At 34.1% G+C, this 22,195-nt stretch overlaps 1 protein-coding gene across 1 annotated transcript; it reads left to right on the forward strand.

Annotated features, from left to right (window-relative positions):
* The first annotated feature begins 1,132 nt into the window (after positions 1–1,132).
* On the forward strand, positions 1,133–10,316 carry LOC123667480 (uncharacterized protein DDB_G0283357-like). The gene is made up of 5 exons (XM_045601374.1): positions 1,133–1,266; positions 1,941–2,286; positions 8,011–8,109; positions 8,365–8,445; positions 9,307–10,316. The coding sequence occupies exons 1-5, from the start codon at positions 1,133–1,135 to the stop codon at positions 10,084–10,086; spliced, it is 1,440 nt and encodes a 479-aa protein (XP_045457330.1). The 3' UTR covers positions 10,087–10,316.
* The last annotated feature ends 11,879 nt before the right edge of the window (positions 10,317–22,195 follow it).

Below are 22,195 nucleotides of genomic sequence, written 5' to 3' on the forward strand. Positions count from 1 at the left end.
TATTAGTATAGATTACACAATATTAGTCATTACTTAAATTATACAAAGTTGAAACAATGTAAGCGCTTCGAAAAAATACAAACTCACTTTAAATAATTAAGGGTTTATTGTTTTTTTACTCCGCTCAACGTTTAATATGAACAACAATGGTACGCAGCAGATTAATAAATGTTCGATGGATTTACAAAAACATTGTTTTTGTATTATCCCTTCTTCATTATTATGTCGTTGTTTTTTTTTTTTAATTTTCGTTTTGTTTTAGAGAAATTTGAGTTTTGTCCGTCTTTTTGGAAGCTCGTTTGTCAATATCATATTAAGGAGCGCGGCGGTTACTAAATGCTACAAATCCGGTAAACCAATGGTTTGTAGATACTTCAACCTTTCCACTGCACCAGGTATCATTTCATGCCATGTAAATTTCTTTTGTTTTCTGTCTATTCCGCTGTCAAACTGCTTAAACAGTTTTGTGGGATTTTGTTATTACTGTTATTATAAAGTTACCTATTCGTTAATTACATAGTATAGAACAAAGTCGCTTCCCGCTGTCTGTATGATTAGATCTTTAAAACTACGCAACGGCTTTTGATGAGGTTTTCTTTAGTAAATAGAATGATTCCAGAGGAAGGTTTACATGTATACGCTTCAGCCTGTAATATCCCACTACTGGGCATAGGCCTCTTTCCCCATGTAGGGGAAGGATCAGAGCGCTGCTCCAATGCGGGTTGGCGGATATATTCCCTACTATGAGTAACAATCGCTATCAGGTGTATATGATAACAACCGGGACCGACGACTTAACGTGCTCTCCGAGGCACGGTGGGGATACCCACAAGGACTGTACAAACACCCAGACCACGGCAAACACCTGTATGGTCAATACAAATGTTTGTCACGTGCGGGGATCGAACCCGCAACCGCCAGCGCAACAGGTACACTGTGACCGTTGCGCCAACGCGCGTTTACATATATACATGCATTATATAGTAGAGGAACACTGATAGTTTTTGCAACCGTGCAAAGCCGGCGCGGGTCGATAGTTAGTAAATAAAATTAAAAAGACCTCTCTCACGTATTTATCACTAATATATAATAAAATAAAAGATTGAACATTTTTTTTCCAGAAACATAAATAATGCTCATCATACTCCTCCTGATAACTGGAGCCACAACTCAAGAGGAATCAACTCCAGCTAGCCTCCTTCGACCCAGGAATTTTAATTACCACCCATACCAGTTCTTACAGGAAAATGAAGTTAAACCAACCGAGTAAGTTACGAAGTTCTTCCATATTTTAAATGAGAATAAAAAAATAATAACTGATTTTTTAAATAACTAAATAATAATAGATAGGCGTAATATTGCAAAATTGGAACGTGACACTAGCTAAGGGGGTTTCATAAATATAATCTGCTGACAAGGACGGGGAAGGGGTAAAAAAAAACGTAAAATTCATGTTACGCTATTTATGGATGGCCGTTAGATGGCCGCTAACAACACAAAGGAATATATTCTCAACACCAATATACATCACTAATGTTCAATTTCCCACTAAACCTCCCGAAGATCTATTTTGAGCCGTTTGTCCAAGTTTAATACTATTTTCATTAAACAAGAGTCGTTAGCTGGGATGACTAAAAGTTTCGTTCATCTGTTGTATTGATAGCTTTTACTATGGATTTCTCATTAGCAACTGGTAATTATTAAATTATATTAAACATTTTGACTTATTATCTTATAAACAAAATTCTCGTGTCACACTGTTAGTTAAGATAGTCAACGGCTGGACCGATTTTTATGAAATTTTGTGTGCATATCGGGTAGGTCTGAGAATCGGCCAACATCTATTTTTCATACTCCTAAGTTAACGGGTGGGGGATTAAGGGGCTAATAACATAAATGGCAAAACAATCTAGTACTATCGTAATTCATATTACTTCCAGAAAAGGACCAGTCCTCTTCCCAAACGACGGACCACCACCACCAAGACGTCCCCTGGTGGTGACATCGCGACCACTGATCGAATCGATCATCAGAAGTGATCTAAACCCAAATCCACCAGAAACCAACAATTCCATCCCCCAACCTTCAGAAATAAATAACATCTTCAAACCATACGCAAATATTAACCAGAACTTCGGTCAAGATCTCTTTGACAAAGATATTCCAGATGCATTTAATAATGTTGAGTACCAAGCCAGTTCGTACCCAGGAGTACCTTATGCAGATAATTTGAAGAATGGAAGACGAAATGGATTTTATAGGAACAACGATTATATGGATTACGAGGTAAGTGCTGATATTGCTTACTCCATGGGATTTTTATGTTTATTATGGAAAGTGCCCATAACCCATTTTTGAATAGAAATAGCCTAATCAGCCTGTGTACTTCTTAAATCTGAGCATATATTCAGTTCCGTTAAGACTACCCGAACATCGAACATATATCGACTTAATTTTTAATAATTAACTACACCTCGCTACTTTACCGGCTTAATTTCCCTATCCCTTGGGAATATCAACGTACCAATTTTAATTATAATCAGTTCAGTAGTTTTCGAGTGAAAGAGCAACAAACATAGATTCAACAAACAAACATGAATTCTTAAAAAGTTTCACATTTATATGAGTGATAAAAAAATTTTTTTTTGTTAGTATATACTGGATACGTATCAATTATTGTTATTCTTGGGCTTAATGGCTTTCAGTTGTGCCAGGGGCACTGTCGATTTCGCCAATGTCACGTGGGATAGGAAAGACGCGAAGGACAATGATCCGTGTGGTTGATATTGTAAGCTACATTGATTATTGCAAACAGAAAAAAAAAAGTCTGACTTTTGTTGTTAAACCACAACCTGAAGCAGATAAAGTATCAAAACAATGCCAAGCTATCAATGAATTGATTACAAAAAACATTGTTTATATTTTGATAGGAGAAACTCAATCAAAATCAAAAACAACTTTATTCAAATAGGCTCCAAGAGCACTTTCGAATCGTCATTTTACAAATTAAAACTTTAAAAATAAATTATTATATTTGTAGAAGTGAAGCTACCACCGATTCGGAATGTAGATTCTGCAGAGAAGAATCGACAAGAAACTCCGCAGTTACTTGAAAAATAATATATAAACTGTGTTTTAGTACAAAATTAGTAACAAGTTGCATGAAATACAGCGTCACTACGTCCACACATCTTTATCAACTATGTAACCCTGCACCGAATGATAAGCTTTATCCATCATATATCATATAATTGACAAGCGCGAAGTCATGGACGATAGCTAGTTTAAAATATCATCATCATCATCATCATTTAAGCCTATTGCAGTCCACTGCTGGACATAGGCCTGCACAAGTTCGCGCCAAAAATGCGTGAACTCATGTGTGTTGCCCATAGTCACCACTCTGGGCAGGCGGTTTGGTGACCGCAGGGCTAGCTTTGTCGCACCGAAGACGCTGCTGCCCGTCTTCAGCCTGTGTCTTTCAAAGCCAGCGGTTAGATGTTCCAAGGTGGTAGTGGAACCTTGTTATCTCTTAGTCGCCTCTTACGACACTCACGGGAAGAGAGAGGGGGGCTATATTCTTTGGTGACGTAGCCACACAGCACCATATTTTGTATAGTTTAAAATATACAGATTTTCAACAAAGTTGTTACATACAAAAATACTCTAGGTTCTAATAAATCTTTATGAGAAATTTAAATTTTCGTAAATAAGCAAATATTCTAATAATTAAGCTCCATTGTGCAATAACTTCAAAGTTAATTATTATGTCTGATTCAAAAACAAGATCGTAATTAAGAGGCTTCGTGGGTTTTATTACAATTAATATCGATTAATAGACCTTAAATGGCGGTTATTAGAATAATAATTGAGAAATATTGCTGTATTAGCATCGCGTTTGTTAAATTTTGTACCAATTTGACAATAATAGCATCTCCCACCATAAATCTACCATAAATCAATGATTTATGGTATGAAAAGATAAACGACAAAATCATTGATCTACACTTTTCTTTTTATGGGACTTTAGCGATTGTCATTTATAAAGTCCCTACGTTATGTGATATGTTTCTTAATCTAACGGCTTATGCTGATACTAAATACTCAAAAACACAACTGATTTTATTAAAAACTAGCTGTCCCCGCGACTTCGTCCGCGTGGAATTCAACAAAAAAGTAATTGTTGATTTCGCAGTTATAAAATAAATAAATTACTAAAATAAAATTAGCCTAAGTTACTCCTTATGACATAAGCTATCTGCCAGTTAAAGTCCCTTCAAAATCGGTTCAGCCGTTTCAGAGATTAGTCGGAACAAACAGATGGACATATAAAATCATAAAAAATGTTATTTCGGTAAATGTACCGTGTATACACATCCATATGCATTTATTAAAAAGCCGCTATTTTAATATTACAAACGGACACACCAATTTTTTTTATTTGTATAGATTTATCAACTTTTCAAACTCGGAACATGACTTTTTTTACCTATAACTTTTTTATACGGGCTTTCTGTCGATTTAAGTCCAATCTGGTTAGTTAGACAAGAACTTTTTAACATTTTTTTTCTTTCTTTTTTTTAATAAATAATAATAATAATAAATGTCTACATAATACACATACGATCGTCTGTTCCTAAAGTAAGCAACTTAATGCTTGTGTTATAGGTAACAGCTAACTATAGTATAGGTATATTAAAAGTTACCGCCAGCTCTGTAACTTTACAACATATTGCATAGGCTCTCATAAATAACTTCTAGAAACCAATATGAATATGTCAATACGTCTATCCGTCTCAATAATTTCAACTTGAGGGCATATTGTTCTACTTCGAACAAAGTTCTGCCGGCAGGCTTGAGTGACAATCCATAGGGCTAAATAGGGCATCTTCCTTATTGTGGCTATCCAGCATGACTTGCCGTAGGGTGAGTTGGATACAAGTGAAGGGCCATGAAAAGAGCGGCATAAATTGTTAATAGCTATATAGTCAAGTACCGTTTAGTGTTGTAGGCCTTAATGCCAACGATTCCCGCTTGGATTCTTATTGGATATCCATACATATTTGTGTTATCATCACAGACTAGTGGCAGTAGTAGTAGAATTGTGGTAACTAGAATTTTTTAAGGTGGGCAAAACAAGTAAATGTAAATACTCGATTTGTAATCATCATCATCATGTACTGTGTGGCTACGGTACTAAAGAATATGGCCACCCCCTCTCTTCCCGTGGGTGTCGTAAGAGGCGACTGAGGGATAACACGGTTCCGCTACCACCTTGGAACTTAAAAAGCCGACCGGGTGGCGGAATAACCATCCGACTGCTGGCTTTGAAACACACAGGCCGAAGACGGGCAGCAGCGTCTTCGGTGCGACAAAGCCAGCCCTGCGGTCACCAACCCGCCTGCCCAGCGTGGTGACTATGGGCAAAACACACGAGGTCGCGCCATTTTTGGCGTAAACTTGTGGAGGACTATGTCCAGCAGTGGACTGTATAGGCTGTAATGATGAATCATCATCATCATCATTTCAGCCAATCACAGTCCACTGCTGGGCATAGGCCTCCACAAGTTCACGCCAAAAATGGCGCGACCTCGTGTGTTTTGCCCATAGTCACCACGCTGGGCAGGCGGGTTGGTGACCGTAGGTAGTAAACAATATAGCCACCCCCTCTCTTCCCGCCGGTGTCGTAAAACCCGACTAAGGGATGACACGGTTCCACTATCACCTTGGTACTTACAAAGCCGACCGATGGCAGGACAACCATCCAACGAGATCTGATAACTAATTTTTGAGTAATCTTTGATAACGCGTAGTTACTTGACTATTTTTTCGTCGATCTACGTTGTATTACTCGTCGATGTAATTGAAGTCGGTTCTTTTTTCGTTTGCGAGCAAACACAATTGTACATGTGACATTTGTATGTCACGTCCCTACTTCCCTACTAATATTATAAATGTGAATGTAAGTTTGTTTGTTACGCTTTCACGCGAAAACTACTTAATCGATCATCATGAAACTGTGTACACATATTCTTAGAGGTATTAGAAGTAACATAGGATAGTTTTTATTAAAAAAAATGCGGGCGAAGCTGGTGGTAAAAGCTAGTTTTAATATAAATTGAACGACTACTCTTTTCACTCACTCGCCGTTTTAATAGCTTCTTACGTCAAAACGATTCCCTGTTATTATTTTTTTTCCTTGCATTCGCCCTTATGGCAAATGATTGATTACATTTCATTGTGCAGGTGTTGCCTTGCGATAAATCCACAAGCGTTGTTTGTCATTCCGTAATTGTTCCATTTAAATATATATTTATGTTCGATCATAGCTCGATTATATTAGATTAATCATTCTTAATCATTTTTCTTTCTTATTTGCGCTGAAATAAATATTTGTTTGTGTTTCTAATGAGTCACTTTATAATATCTTAGAATTGTATGTATATATATACTTATATATATATATATATTGGTCAATGGTCAAAAGTGGGTATTATGCGTGTATACGTATAATTACAAAACTTTGGCGAAGCCTGTATGCGTACTTTATTACTTGACCGGAACATACATATATAATATAAAGAAAAAGAGTTTGTTTGTTACAGCGTGTCTTAAAATTAAATAATTTTGCTTTTCCATAAGAAAGATTATTTAAGAAGAGCAATGGAAAGAGAGAGAGGATAAACTTTATTTTACACTACTTAAAAAGGAATTTGCAGAAATTTCCCAAATATACAAACTTACTGCACAAAGGCGGTCTTATCGCTAAATCGTAATAATATCCTTAAATAAAATAATTAAATTACATGAAATAAGCTTGTATTACAAAACACTATTCGAAAAGGAGCAGCGTTAAAAGTAAGAAAGAAAAAAAGAAAATTTTTTTATTGGCCATTCACAGTTTACAAATACTGAAATTGAACACATGTACATTATAACAATATATAGGTATATATATTGGCCACAGCATCTATAGTAGATGATTGTTGCAGTGCTAGTGGGTTGGTAGGACCCCACATCGTCATTGATGGCTATAGAGCCCTATTGCGGCCCGGCATTTTTTGCCAGATCGATTGCACTCAAATTGCGAATCCGCTGGAGGAGATGACGCATAGCGCAGCTTTTTCTGCTTAATATTCTCGAGCCAGTCATATCACTCTATAAAAATATGACACAATAAAAAAGAAAAAAAAGGACAAGGAATTCATACAACTAGGTTACTGCCCCAACATTTTTAAACAAAGACTTTTTTTTCATTCTTTTGATTTAACTCTGACCTTTTTCCTACATTGAAGAAAAGGACTATTCCCAGGAGTGAGATGTTACAGGCTGAATCAAAAATCATCAAATTTCAAAAAATTACTTTTAACTTATAGCTCTCGAAAGACTTTATTAGACTGAACAATCCATAATTGTGTTTGCTCGCAAACGAATCGACAAGTAATACAACGTGACTACGATTTTCGAGGGTTTCCCTCGATTTCTCTGGGATTCCATCATCAGATCCTGGTTTCCTTATTATTGTACCACACTTGGACACTTCCTTTCCAACAAAAAAAGAATTATCAAAATCGATTCATAAACGACGAAGTTATCCCCGACCATACATTAAAAAAATATACGAGTATCTAATAATATATAAAATTCTCGTGTCATGGTGTTAAACATTGAACTCCTCCGAAACGGCTCGACCGATTTTAATAAAATTTTGTGGGCATATCGGGTAGGTCTGAGAATCGGTCAACATCTATTTTTCATACCCCTAAGTTATAAGGGGGGGAGATTAAGGGTGTTAATAACATATATGGCAAAACAACGTTTGCGGGGTCAGCTAGTAAGTATATATATACACGATTGAATTGAATAACCTCTTCCTTTTTTGTAGTGGGTTAAAAAGGAAATTTCCGTAATCGCACCACTAAATACAACAAATACTTCTTACTACTAACTTCCCAAATTTAAGATGTTAAAGGCAAAATATGTGTTTATAACTAAGTAAAATCTTTACAGGAACGAACGCCTCTCCCTCCTATATACGACGCGTTATCAGATCACGCTCAACAGAATCTGCTGAACTTGCAAAAACAAAAACTTTCAAACAACTTTCAGGTTCGTACAACATGATCTGAATTTATAATAAACATCGGCGGACTTAGTTTATAGATATACTTATAAATAACAATGGCTGATAATGGCCTTTGAGAGCATATTCTCTATGAAGCAAAACTTAGTAAGAACACTCGTACCATACACTTGATTGCTACCTTTATATAAAAATCTGTTCAAATCAAAATGTGCGTATTTTAATTCTTTTATTGATAATATAAATTGTATTAATCGTAATGTATGTTTATATATTTTCAGCTGAAAAAACCGAATTACGTAAACCATTATGAAAACAACGACGTATCCGATGAAAACCACAATCCCGAATACAGCGATGAGGTATCATTTTTGTAATTAACTAGACACACTTCGCGGTTATTCGCGCTTTGCGTTTTGATTTCAGAATTGTTAATGTTTTTTGGTAGTGCTTCGTTCCTACAGTGGTTTTTTCAAGTATCTCTAAGGTATTTTCTTAAATATCTGTTACAAAAATATTATTTATAATCTGATTAGTTATACCTAGTCTGCTTCGTAGAAGAAAAACTAGATTTAGAAACGACTGATCGTTTTTGAGGAGGACATAAATACACACCTATACATACACACACACTCACACACTCGCGCACACATCACACACTCACCTTTAAATTATCAACGATTCGTTTCAACTTTATTACAGTACAGTTGAAGTCTGTAGACTTCAATTTTGTCTACCGTTTGTAAGTATATTATAAGTATGCGTACAAACTCCTATTATTTATCGATAATTGTTTACTTGTGGGATAAAATCTTTGTTATCCTTACTACCAGGTGTTTCCACACAAAATTAATTTATGTGTGAATGTGCTTGGCCAAACGATGCATGCTGAGGTATGTAATCAAATCTTTAACTTCAAATATCTGAACTTTAAGTTACATTAAGATTATACTGATATCGTAATGGTTAGTGTATGTGAGTGTATGTGTGTGAGAGAGAGAGAGAAAGAGATAGAGATTAGAGCGATAGTCAAGAAGTTTATTGGTGAATGTCACACAAATTACACGCAAACATAACCACAAATCGAGGTATCTTGAATATAATTATTCGTAGTCGGTACGAAGTTTTAGAATTATTTGAGCCCATATATGTATATTAGGTATAATAAAGAATAACAGCTAAAGGATCAATCAAGTAATATTACAAAATAATTTGTTTTTCAGAATCAAAACTACGCTTTCTCTTACACGGTACGAGATCACAAAACTGGTGATGATTTCTCACATTCTCAACAGAGCAGTGGTTCAGCTACTAACGGAGAGTACAGGGTTCGACTACCTGACGGTAGAACACAAATAGTTTCGTACACTGCTGATGAAAACGGCTATAAGGCAGACGTGAGATACGATGATGAAAAACCAAAAACAGATTACTATAACACGAATAATAATTATAGAAATATTTATAACAATAATCCCGTTAACGGTAATGTTAACAAAAATAATAATCAAAATTATAATACAAATATAAACAATAACAAATACGAAATACCAGTTAAAGAAAATTTAGAACAATACAATTCCAAAGACTATTATGACTATTCCGCGGAATATAATAATAACTACCAACCTTACAAAACAAAATTCAATTTCAATCAAATTACAACCGCAGCTCCGGTTAGACCATCGTATGATGAAATCAAAGACTTATTCACTAGATCTCCGGTCCCAACTCCATTGTATACAGATACAGTGTCAAGTAATAGTCAAAATCTTAATTATGGTACTACAACAGAGAATGTAGTATTAATTGGTGGGAAAAATTTGTATAATTTTGAACCAAATCTTGTTGTAACAACACCGCGTCCCACTCATTTCGTTGCGTCAACTCCAGCGGCGTATTTGGCATCGACAATAGCAAGTTTAAGAGATCGTCTCACCGCAAAACCTATACTATCAAATAGTTTTATCAACAGAATTAATAAATATTTAACATTTAAATAATAGATGTTAATTTTAATTATTAATACAAAGTTATCTGATACAAGATATTTGTATACTTTAGTATTTAAGGCTATTATTTCATGAAATGTTCATTTGTATTATAACTTTTTTAATTAATTTTAATGAAAATTGTGTTGAATCAAAGTCAAAATTTACTTACAAATGAAATTAATTTAATAAAAAGTAAGAGTTAGTGCGTAAGGTGATGTAAATAATTTATTATTTTTTTAAGAAATAAAATATTTGTATTGAGTTTATTATTTTATTATATCCTCACATTTTTAGAGTAAAGAATATTATCTACTCGCTGATAGAGGTGATATCACAAAGTACGCGAAGTCTAGTGGCGTCAGCCAGCAATAAAGTTGTTATTACACCTTTTAGAACTCCGGCAAAAGCTTATATTATACTCGTAAACTTGCAAGCTTTTAAATCAACCCAAGAGCGGTGAATTAGCATTGTTCACAGCAACCAGCTGTTGCGCAATAAAGGTAGCCCGCTCTAACAACACGTGTATGGACTGTATGGTCCATACAGATACCTGTCGCAAATTCGTCTGGTTGTTTGGGTATCTGTATTTTCAGAAAGAGAATTCTGCATCTATGCGCTCTTTTTCCATCATAGTGACATAAAAAAAATATATATATGGGCTTGTGCACGTGCGCGTGTGTGTGTGTCCGTGTGTCTGTGAATGTGTTTTATAAACAAGTGTTGTGTTTATTTTATAATCGTTTATATATAATAGCGATAAATATATCGATACAGTTCCAGCAGGAGAGTAAACCGTAACAACCGTAATGCTAAACTCGAGCGAGCTAGTATCCATCAAGAAACTTGGCATACGTCTCGACGTAACGCGCCGGATCTAAACGCTAAATATCTGCGGTGGGGCGTCCTACACACGGATAGACCGACTGAGCGTCTTTTATTTTATATAAATATGAGTTATTTAAATATTATAATTGTATTTGCTCGCAAACGAAAACAAAACGACTTCAATTACATCGACAAGTAATGCAACGTCAGTAGACGAAAAAAAGTAACAAACACACTAGTCGTCACTACGATTTTCGAGGATTTCCCTCGATGTCTCTGGGATTCCATCATCAGGTCCTGGTTTCCTTATCATGGCAGCACACTTGGGATATCTCCTTTCCAACAAAAAAATAATTTTTAAAATCGGTTCATAAACAACGAAGCTATCCCCAAACATACATACATATATATATATATATATATATATATATATATATATATAGTCGAATTGCGTCTTCGGTGCGACAAAGCCAGTACTGCGGTCACCAACCCGCCTGCCCAGCGTGGTGACTATGGGCAAAACACGTGAGTTCACGTTATTTTTGGCGTAAACTTGTGGAGGCCTATGTCCAGCAGTGGACTGTATAGGCTGTAATAATAAAATAGTCGAATTGAGTAACCTCCTTTTTTTTGAAGTTGGTTAAAAAAATTATACCCTTCTAGTTCTGATTAGACATTGGGTAATTGTCCTGTTACATTGATGAGGGTAGTTACCGTATCTTGGTTGCAGTCTGCAGATACGATTCCTGCTCATGAGAGACTTTTGTATTTATACATATATTTTATTTTAGTGTGCTTGTATGTCCTTCTGATGAAAGGAAATAAAATTACGAATGAAGTCGCTTCAGTAATTCATTTATAAGCCTTACATTGAAAGGTTCCTAGCTTACAATTTAGTGTTAAGTATGTGTACACAATATATACAAAGGCCCAGATCACAACAATAATCTGTATCACCTGAATATAGTACAAGCAATTGTAATTAGCAGAGATTAAAACTAAAACCGCTAACACAACAAACAGCTACTGCGGTCACGTAAAATGCTAGTAATCGCTAGAAAACTACGCGTTAATCCCTAATTTAAGTAAATAGTGGTCAGTATTGTAGTGATAAAAGTATTGTATGGCATAATACTATTTGTTATTGAGGTAGGCCTCAGCAGGACATATTTCTCGTGAGATGTGGAGCAGCCCGAATGCGGTAGCATCTCAAGCTTAGAGAAGGTTACAGCTAAAGAATTCTGCTCTCAATTAGTATTACTGCGATGGCTAAGGTAGCCAGAGCTCCCGAAGCTACGTGTATCGACAGCGGGGGTAGAACCGGCAACGAAATGCTCCTGGTGTTACTGACCTCCATTAGCTACGGTAGCCGTGTCTTATGCAAGCTGTTTGTATACTTGGGTCCCGTCCAAGTCATTTCTAAAACTACCTTTCCGCGTGCATCTTCACCCATGTATGCTACACGGATTTAGCTGTTCCGTTTCCTCCCGTTAAATTATAACCTATTTTACGGTAGGTAGCCTTATGCTGGTAAAAGACTGCTTAAAATCGATCCACGAGCTTTTAAATTTATCCACTACAAACGGGAAATATCACTCTTATACTCTTTATAATAATAGGTAAATATATAAATGAAAATATAAATTATTTATTTATTTATTTATTTTTATTTATTTATTCTTTATTGTACACCACACAGAGTAATTTCATACAGAATTGTAAAGAAAAAAAAGTATAATGCACAATGAGGCGGCCTTATCGCTCGATAGCGATTTCTTCCAGGCAACCTTAGGGTTAGGATTAGAGGAAAAAAAAAGAAATAAGTAGGTGGTGCATAATAAACGTACATCAAACAAAATAAGATACAAATAATACAAATAAAATAAATATGATAAACTATTCAATATTCCTATAGGTATAAATATACACGTACATAACAATAAAATATAAGTACACGGTAAATAATACACACATACATATATACATACATACAAACATTTATACATATATATATATAATTAAGTCCTATTAAGAGACAGATAATGGTCTTTTACAAGTTTTTTAAATGAACCAATGCTTTGAGCTTTGCGAATGTGTAAGGGTTAAAGTATTCCACAAAATAATAGCCTGAACAGCAAATGAACCTCGATAATATTTGGTCTTATGTACAGGCATTCTAAGCGTAAGATTTCCAGACGAACGAAGTACTTTACTGTGATCTCCAACGAATTCAAATTTGTTCTTCAAGTATAGAGGACTAGTTGGTTTAAATAGTACACAATACAGAAGTGAGAGAATGTGTAAATTTCGGCGAAGACGGATAGGAAGCCACTTAAGCTTAGAGCGAAAATCCAAATATGAATCGGATTGCAACATTTTGAAGCCGCTCAAGTTTATTAAATTGATCTTCAGTTAGGTTGGTATAGCTTGCTATTAAAAATAAATAAATTTGTTAACGGAATTGCTTGTTATTTAAAAATAAATAAATTTGTTAACGGAAATTAATAGATAAAGCTTATTATTCGTTGCAGGATTACATAGTTGATAAAGATGTGTGGACGTAGTGACGCTGTATTTCATGCAACATGTTACTAATTTTGTCCTAAAACAGTTTATATATTATTTTCAAAAGAGTAACTGCGGAGTTTCTTGCCGATTATTCTCTGCAGATTGTACATTCCGAATCGGTGGTAGCTACACTTTTAAAAATTATTATCACTTTTATAGTTATAATTTTTAAAATGACGACTCGAAAGTGGTTTTATAGCCTATTTGAATAAAGTTATTTTAATTTGATTCGTGTTTTATATTCTCAAAAACCGTATGTAACGTGAGCAAGACTTGCTCTTAGGCTTGTTAGTCAAGTTACGGAGCGTGAGAGCTTACCAATTGTTGCCGTAACTGAATTTATATGTATTATCACATATGTGTGTTACATAACGTACTACTATGAAAAAATAACAAAAAATATATCGTCTCAATAAAGGAAAATGTGTTGTTTCTTATGAATATATACTGTTTGAAGTTTATAAGAGTTTAGACCTTAAGAATCAATTCTCATATAAGGGTTATAAGGCCCCCGGTATTAAAAAAATATGAGGATTAAAATCTATTGAACGAATGACCTAGTTACGTTTCTCTTAACGCCATCTATCGGAACTCAATGTTGCCGATAGATCTTAGATGATAGATGATGCTAGATAGACGATGTTATTTGATTCGTTTATTTACCATTTGATATGGTATTAATCTTTTTCTTAGACTAGTAAGACTTTTGTGCCTATTTAGACAGTCGATCTGAAGGAGTAAGCTACAGTCATGCGTCGGAGCTGACACACATACTTTTTTTGTTTTATAATAATAATAATAATTAATAAATATATACACAATACACACACGGTCGTCTGTTCCCAAAGTAAGCAACTTAATGCTTGTGTTATAGGTAACAGCCGACTGGTATAGCTACATTTTTTTTTCAATAAATATACTTATAAATAATACATATATAAATAAATAAATATATATATATATATATATATATATATATATATATATATATATATATATATATATATATATATTTATTATACATATATATATATATATATATATATTACACCCAGACTCGAGGTGGGAATCGAACCTACAACCCCCGGAGCAGAAAGCAGGGTCACAACAAACTGCGCCAACGGGCTAGTCACGTAGTATATAACTTGACACGTATTCAGATCGTGACTTCTTGATTCGATATCGCCAAAGAGTTATTATATTTAGAAATATTGCTTGATTTAATAATTATTAGGACATTTGTTTAAATAGTAATTTGTTTTAATAATAATAATGATAATTGAATATAATTATAAATAATAATAAGGGAATAAGATATCCCATTATTTCATGAAATATATTAGTAGGAGGCATGTATTATTTAACTAAAAGCATGAATTCAACTTTTAGATTTTTTGCTGTAAAAAAACACTTATTCCAGAATATTTAAACATTTTCCTTGAGGAAGGAGGAAACGAGAAAATGTGTAATATAATATTATATTATAATATTTAATTATACTAAATGTGTTCTCTTTAATCTTTAAAGTGAATTGTTTTCTTTATTTATGAAAAATTTAAGTGGTTTTCCATCTTGAAATTAATTCGTTTGTTATTGTAACACTATTCAGTTAAATTTTCATATTTCTATTGAAACAATTAAAATTGTTTATACGAAACCTATTTAAAGTAGAGGAATTCCGTCTATCTAGAGAATACGAGTATAACATAATTAAAACCTAAACTTGGTCTATAATATTTTTAACCGACTTCCAAAAAAGAAGGCGATTCTAAATTCGATTGTATCTTAAAACTTTTGACTGGGACCGATTTTGATGATTTTTGTTTTAATGAAATGGTAGTGTGCATGTCATGTGGTCACATTATAATATTTAATTGGAGATCTGACAAGTAATTTTCGAGTTATATCTAAAAATGCGTATCAGCTTGACTATTTTTTCGTCGACCTACGTTGTGTTATACCGCATAACACAAATAAATGTCATAAATTTATTAAACAAGTATTATTGTTAATCAATAATTGTATTTGCTCGCAAACGAAAAAAAACCGACTTGAATTACAGCGACAAATAATACAACGTAGGGAGACGAAAATATAGCGTAATAAAATAGTAGTATATAAGTAAATACGCGTTATCAATGATTACTCAAAAAGTAGTCATGATGATCAGATCTCGATGAAATTTAAATATGACCACACGATAAACATCAGCTTTCGACTAAATTAAAAATCATCAAAATCAGTATACCCAGTAAAAAGTTATGCGGTATAATACAACGTAGGTCGACGAAAAAATAGTCAAGTAAAAACGCATTATTAGATATAACTTGAAAAGTTATTGTTAGATCTCAAATGAATTTAAGTGGGACCAAATGACACACACTACCTTTCGATTTAAAAAAAAAATTGTCGAAATCGGTCCACCCGGTTAAAAGTTCTAAAGTAACATACATAAAATAAAATAAAAAATAGAGTCGAATTGAGAACCTCCTCCTTTTTTGGAAGTCGGTTAAAAACCTATCTTCCAACGAGAGAAAATAATATGTTTTAGGACCTTTAATTGCCTAATTCATTACGTAGCAGTAAACTCTTTGTGTTTTGTAACAATTATTAAAAAAAAAATTAATTCCCTGACTTTCAAATACTTATCGAGATATATCGAAAATCCTCTTCAAATAAAGTACCTACGTATATTTCAATAACTATATTTCTAAAAATACATTCTATATAAATAACAAAACAATTTATAACAGCAAAGGAAGTCTTATTACCGTTTTCAGTGCTTCAGAACGGAACCCAACAAAATTGCAAGTCTATATAGTTCCGCTGGAGATAAGGCACTCAGTGCGGTCTATGAGCTGTCGATTATTGCAAACGATTCTCATAGTAATGTGCTTTTTATTTATCGATAATTATTTTATATAATTAAATACGATTTAAATTTTTTATTTTGTTTGAGTCTTGTTTGCGTGTTATAAGTCTGTACCTGATTTTTAAAATACATTGTTGAAGCATCGTGCTCAACTTCACTCCACAACAGAGTTGCCTTTATATTTTGTCAGGCGTCAACTGATCAAATTAGTGACGGTGCTAATCATCGAGTCTTATTTCAACTTTCTTAAATCCCTAATTTTTTAGACTCCCTGCAAACACTTGCATTAATATAATAGATCACACTAAAAACTTAATTGGGATACCATTTTTAAAATCGTATAAAATAGTAATAAATAGATAACCTTAAACTGACATCGTGCCATTTTTGGATATTTACTTTGAATAGTGACGGAATGTAGATGTAATCCTTCAGGTTGTTAAGTCTAAGCAAAGTTTTTTTTATATCACTAGGTCGACAAACAAGCGTACGGCTCACCTGATGGTAAGAGATTACCATAGCTTATAGACGCCTGCAACACCAGAAGCATCGCAAGCGCGTTGCCGACCCAATCCCCCCCCCCCCCCAGGAGCTCTGGTCATCTTACTCAAAAACAGGAACACAATGCTGCTTGAAAACAATATTATTTAGCTGTGATCTTCTGTAAGGTCGAGGTACTACCCCAGTCGGGCTGCTCCATATTTTGAGCAGGAAATTCCTGCTATGCCCTACCTCGTTAAAGTTGTAAGAAAGTCTGCAAAGTTGTCCTACTCGTAATCATCTTACATATATGAAGTATAAATATTTAGCAATTTTATTACTAAATTTATATTTACTAAAATAAAGAACATTTAATTTTGTTTTTGCAATTTCAGTAAAATAAATATAAAGATATTTAATTAATAATAATACTTAAATAGTTATTTTTCTATTAAATCAATAGTAACATACAGTAACTACAAAGTATGATCACGTGTTCAAATACAAAGTTAATCAAAGTCACATTTTAAACAAAAGTCATGTAGCAAATTTTAAAACATAAAAATCGACATATATCGATAACCGAATCCATCGACATCGTGCCCTCACTAGAGACAGTGCATCACGTGTTCCGCTGACTCGGTTGGCGCGGAGCCAGCGCGCTACAATATGTACTGGGACAAAACCTTGAGGAATTTATTAGCCTCATTGACTTTCTTTTTGGTATAGCTTTAAAACTTCTTATAACGATACAATATAAATATATTTTAATTTTTAACAATCCTATGTACGAGAACAGCTAAATTTTTCTACAGCAATTATAAGTCATATATTTTTTTTAATTTACATTTAACTAAATAACCCTGTACTAAATCCTCTTTCTTGTCAGTTACTCATTTCTGATTGACTGAACATCACACTGCTGGGCTCGCCTCTTTCTTCATGTACAAGGATCGTAGCTTACTTCACTGTGTTAAGTCATTGTGGCTTTGCTGACGATTTCCTTACTCCTGGAAAAGAACGTTATAGTAACAATGAGATCCAACATAAATACTCTTCGAAGCTCCATAGAAAAACCTACAAGGACATATATTTCTGGTCTGACCAGCAACAAATCCAAATATCTGCCACGAGCGGGAACATGATCCGTTCCTGGTGCTGTTTAGTCAATTATCGCTACTTCTATATCAGACCTGCTGCCTAGAATTTCCATACCAGACTGGTAACAATAAAAATATATAAGATTCAAAATAACAAATACGCTGTTCGAATCTTGGATCACACTTAACATAAATATATTACTAAAAAGATTATCTTTATTCTCTACAAATAATAATATAATAATAAATATCTACACAATACACACACGGTCGTCTGTTCCTAAAGTAAGCAACTTAATGCTTGTGTTATAGGTAACAGCCGACTGGTATATAGCTACATATTTTTTTTTCTCTACAAATAAGAAAACATTTAAAATAATTACTCGTTTGAACCGCGACGAAACTTATTCCTCGCGAAGTTAACTTTACGCCTAAGCTGTTTTACTTCAGACTTATTTACGTTGTAGAGTAGATATCAGCAACGAGGATGTATGAAGTACTCGACGCACCACCAACCGTGCACACGGGTAAATGTACAAACACGCAGATGTGTGGTCGTGATGATGTATGGTCTGGCCATATACATGGGCCCAACCTAAATTTGAGATATTGGCCCAAAAAAAAATAATATCAACCTATTATACTGTGTTAAAAGATGAGAAGACACAACCACCTGTTTAATGGATTTGATTTGATCAAGACTATTATATATCATGTAGGGTAGGTCTCATATACTTGTAGGATTCACATTGGCCTCTACTGACAGGTGACGTAAAGTAATGACATTTGATGAATGTATTAAAATCAGAATTAAAAAAATAATAATTAATCAAAATCGAGTTTAAATTCTCTCAACTACACGCAGAATCGCTACAATTTTTACACCAAATTGGCGCCATCATCAGCGTGTATAATGCGTGTATAATGAACCTCTTATACAAATTATCTGGATATATATAAGTAAATAATTTTGCAAGCAAACGTAAAAACAAACTTTAATTATATCAACAAGTAATATAATTGTATTTGTTCGCAAACGAAAAAATAAACTGACTCCATTTACATGGACCAGTAGTCCAGTAATACAATGTAGGCCGACGAAACAATAGACAAGTAAATACGCATTATTAGAGATAAGTGAAATAGTTATTTATAACAATATTATGTTATATATGTATATTCACCAAAATATTCATTGTTTTGAAATAAATAGTAATAATCGCATTGTAAACACAAGAAAGAATAACAAAATTGTAACTCCAAGTTTCCGACTGCGCAAAGTAAACGTTTCCTTTCTGGGTCATGGTATTCGCATGTATAATAAAATCCCACAAACGATTTTGGAATTGTCACAAAATAAATTTACAGTTTTTATTAAAAAAAATAATAGATAAAGCTTATTACTCGGTGCAGAATTACATAGTTGACAAAGATGTATGGAGTTAGTGACGCTGTATTTTATGCAACATGTTACTAATTTTGTACTAAAACACAGTTTATATATTATTTTCAAAAGAGTAACTGCGGAGTTTCTTGCCGTTTTTTCTCTGCAGAATCTACATTCCGAATCGGTGGTAGCTTCACTTCTACAAATATAATAATTTATTTTTAAAGTTTTAATTTGTAAAATGAGGATTCGAAAGTGCTCTTGGAGGCTGTTTGAAAAAATCTGTTTTTGATTTTGATTTTAATTTTGAGTAATTATCAGATCTCCGTCATATTTTAATGGGACTAAAAGACAAGCACCACCTTTCGATTAAAACAAGAATCATCAAAATCGGTATACCCAACAAAATAAAATAGGTCAACGAAAAAGTAGTCAAGTAAATACGCATTATTAGACATAAGTTAAAAAGTAATTATCAGATCTCCATCATATTTAAATGGGACTACAAGACAAGCACCACCTTTCGATTAAAACAAGAATCATCAAGATCGGTATTGGGTATACCTATCAATTAATATTATAAATATGTAGGTTATGTTATTAAAGATAACTCGAAAATTTGTAATCAGATCTCGATGAAATTTAAATGTGACCACATGATAGACATCAGCTTTCGATTAAATTAAAAGTCATCAAAATCGCTACACCCAGTAAAAAGTTATGCGGTATAATACAACGTAGGTCGACGAAAACATAGTCAAGTAGAAACGCATTATTAGTTTTAACTCAAAAAGTAGTCGTTCGATCTCTCGTCTTTCGATTTTTTTTTTATCGAGTTCGGCCCATTCCGTCAAAAGTTCTGAAGTAACATACATAAAGCAAAATACAATCGAATTGAGAACGTCAAACTTTTTTGGAAGTCGGTTAAAAAGTAAGTTAAAAACACGTAAGAAATATTTACTCATAACATATTTTCTAATTCTGTATATCCAATATAATTTATTTAAAAATACTCCTTCGAATCCAATCTTAGTATATTTTTCTTTCTGTTTATCAAATGTCTTACATAAAAAGGCCCACTATAGCAAGAACGCTTCCATTAACCCTAAGTTTCTCCCCAGAGAGAGGATATTTGATGAGAAAAAACCATCCCAAGTATTGCTCGATTCACGAAAGGTAAGCCTTTTTTTCAGTTTAATTACTGCCTTTAGCTTTTTTATTATTCGAAGTGTTTTTGTTCTCTTGAGTTTTAATTCTAGAGGCTTTGACAAACTTTTTAGTGACAGTCGGATACCACAATCTATTTCTGATTTAAATTATAAGAGATATGATTAATAAATAGACTATTGAATATTCTAACGACAGTAAAAAATATATCGTAGCTTTTTACAGAACAAACAAAAGTTTCGATCTTTTGATGTGACAACGTCTAATAAATCGATGAACGCCGGCTGCATGCATCAAAAAGGATGACTCATTGTCCCGTAACGCTCATTATGCGCTTGGGCCGCATCTATCTCTCTTCCACTCGATTGGCCTATGCATCTGAGGAAATGTTTTCTTATGACGTTGTCACGTAAACCAACTTTACAGACAACTATTTTTTTTTTTAATACTTTAGGGTGGTACAAACAAGCGTTCAGCCCGCCCAGTGGATATCGTACCTTATAAAGGGAGCCAGGAGCATTTCAATCGCGTTGCCAACCTTACCACCGACTCTCCCCAGGAGCTCTTAGGTATTTGAGAGCAATGTTATTTGGCTGTGATCTTCTTTAAGCCTAACGTACTTCTCGAGTCGAGTTACTTTAAATTTGAAGATATTTAAAGCAATAAATCCTTGTATCCTTGCTCAATATTTTTTTTTAAACTTTGGTCATTAATTTAATATTCATTTATCTTCTAACAAAATGCCTTCTCCAAAACCTTCCATCTTCAAAACACATCGCGCTAATATATTCCACAAGTGTCGGCGCTCGAAGCTAAAATTGCTAATGAATTTTGGACAAAACAATTGCATTCGTGTTTTAGGTCCATTGTTTCCCTTGTTTACATAATACCTATATTATACTATGTGTAAGGTTTTAAGCCCGATCAATCAACCATACAGATAACACCTAAATATAACCGTTCTTAAGTCGTGTTATGTTCCTGTGATGAGTAAGTAACCAGAGTTCCAGTAGAGGTCGTAAATAAAGTCGGCAACGCGCTGCCAATGATCTTGATGTTGCAGGCGTTCACAGGTTACGGTATCCTCTTACCATCAGACACGCTCGTTTGCTTGATATTTCCTATTGTGCTTTACCTCATTTTTTTTATAAAAATGTATATCCACGGGCTTATAGTGCCCGTGCTTTTGTTATTCCATTTATTTATGTTCGTTATTAATCGATATATTGGTTCTTACAGCTGCAACCTTACATTAAGAAAACTAATTGGCTGACTAAACTAAGCTTAGTCTCTCTAAATCAGACGTGAGTCCACCGACCAAAAATTAAGAGTTACGCTAACTAAATTTACTTATATGTATTTTTTTTTCTACGTAAACGTGAGGGTAAGATTTGGAGCACCAAATGTTACCTTCTTCCAACGACACAAAATTAAACACAACGCTTCAGCCTGTAATATCCCACTACTGGGCACAGACCTCTTTTCCCGTGTAGGAGAAGGATCAGAGCTTAATCCACCACGCTGCTCCAATGCGGGTTGGCGGATATATTCCCTATTATGAGTAACGATCCCTATCAGATGTACTTGATAACAACCGGGACCGACGGCTTAACTTGCTCTCCGAGGCACGGTGGGGAGACCCACAAGGACTGCACAAATATCCAGACAACGGCAAACACCTGTATGGCCAATACAAATGTTTGTCATGTGCGGGGATCG

The sequence above is a fragment of the Melitaea cinxia genome, chromosome 28, assembly GCF_905220565.1.
Source record: "Melitaea cinxia chromosome 28, ilMelCinx1.1, whole genome shotgun sequence".
NCBI classification, from domain to species: domain Eukaryota; kingdom Metazoa; phylum Arthropoda; class Insecta; order Lepidoptera; family Nymphalidae; genus Melitaea; species Melitaea cinxia.

Coding starts and splice junctions, on each gene's coding strand:
- LOC123667480 (XM_045601374.1), top strand. CDS start 1,133: ATGCTCATCATACTCCTCCTGATAACTGGAGCCACAACTCAAGAGGAA. Junction 2,287..8,010: donor ACGATTATATGGATTACGAG/GTAAGTGCTGAT, acceptor AAATCTTTACAG/GAACGAACGCCTCTCCCTCC. Junction 8,446..9,306: donor ATCCCGAATACAGCGATGAG/GTATCATTTTTG, acceptor TTTGTTTTTCAG/AATCAAAACTACGCTTTCTC.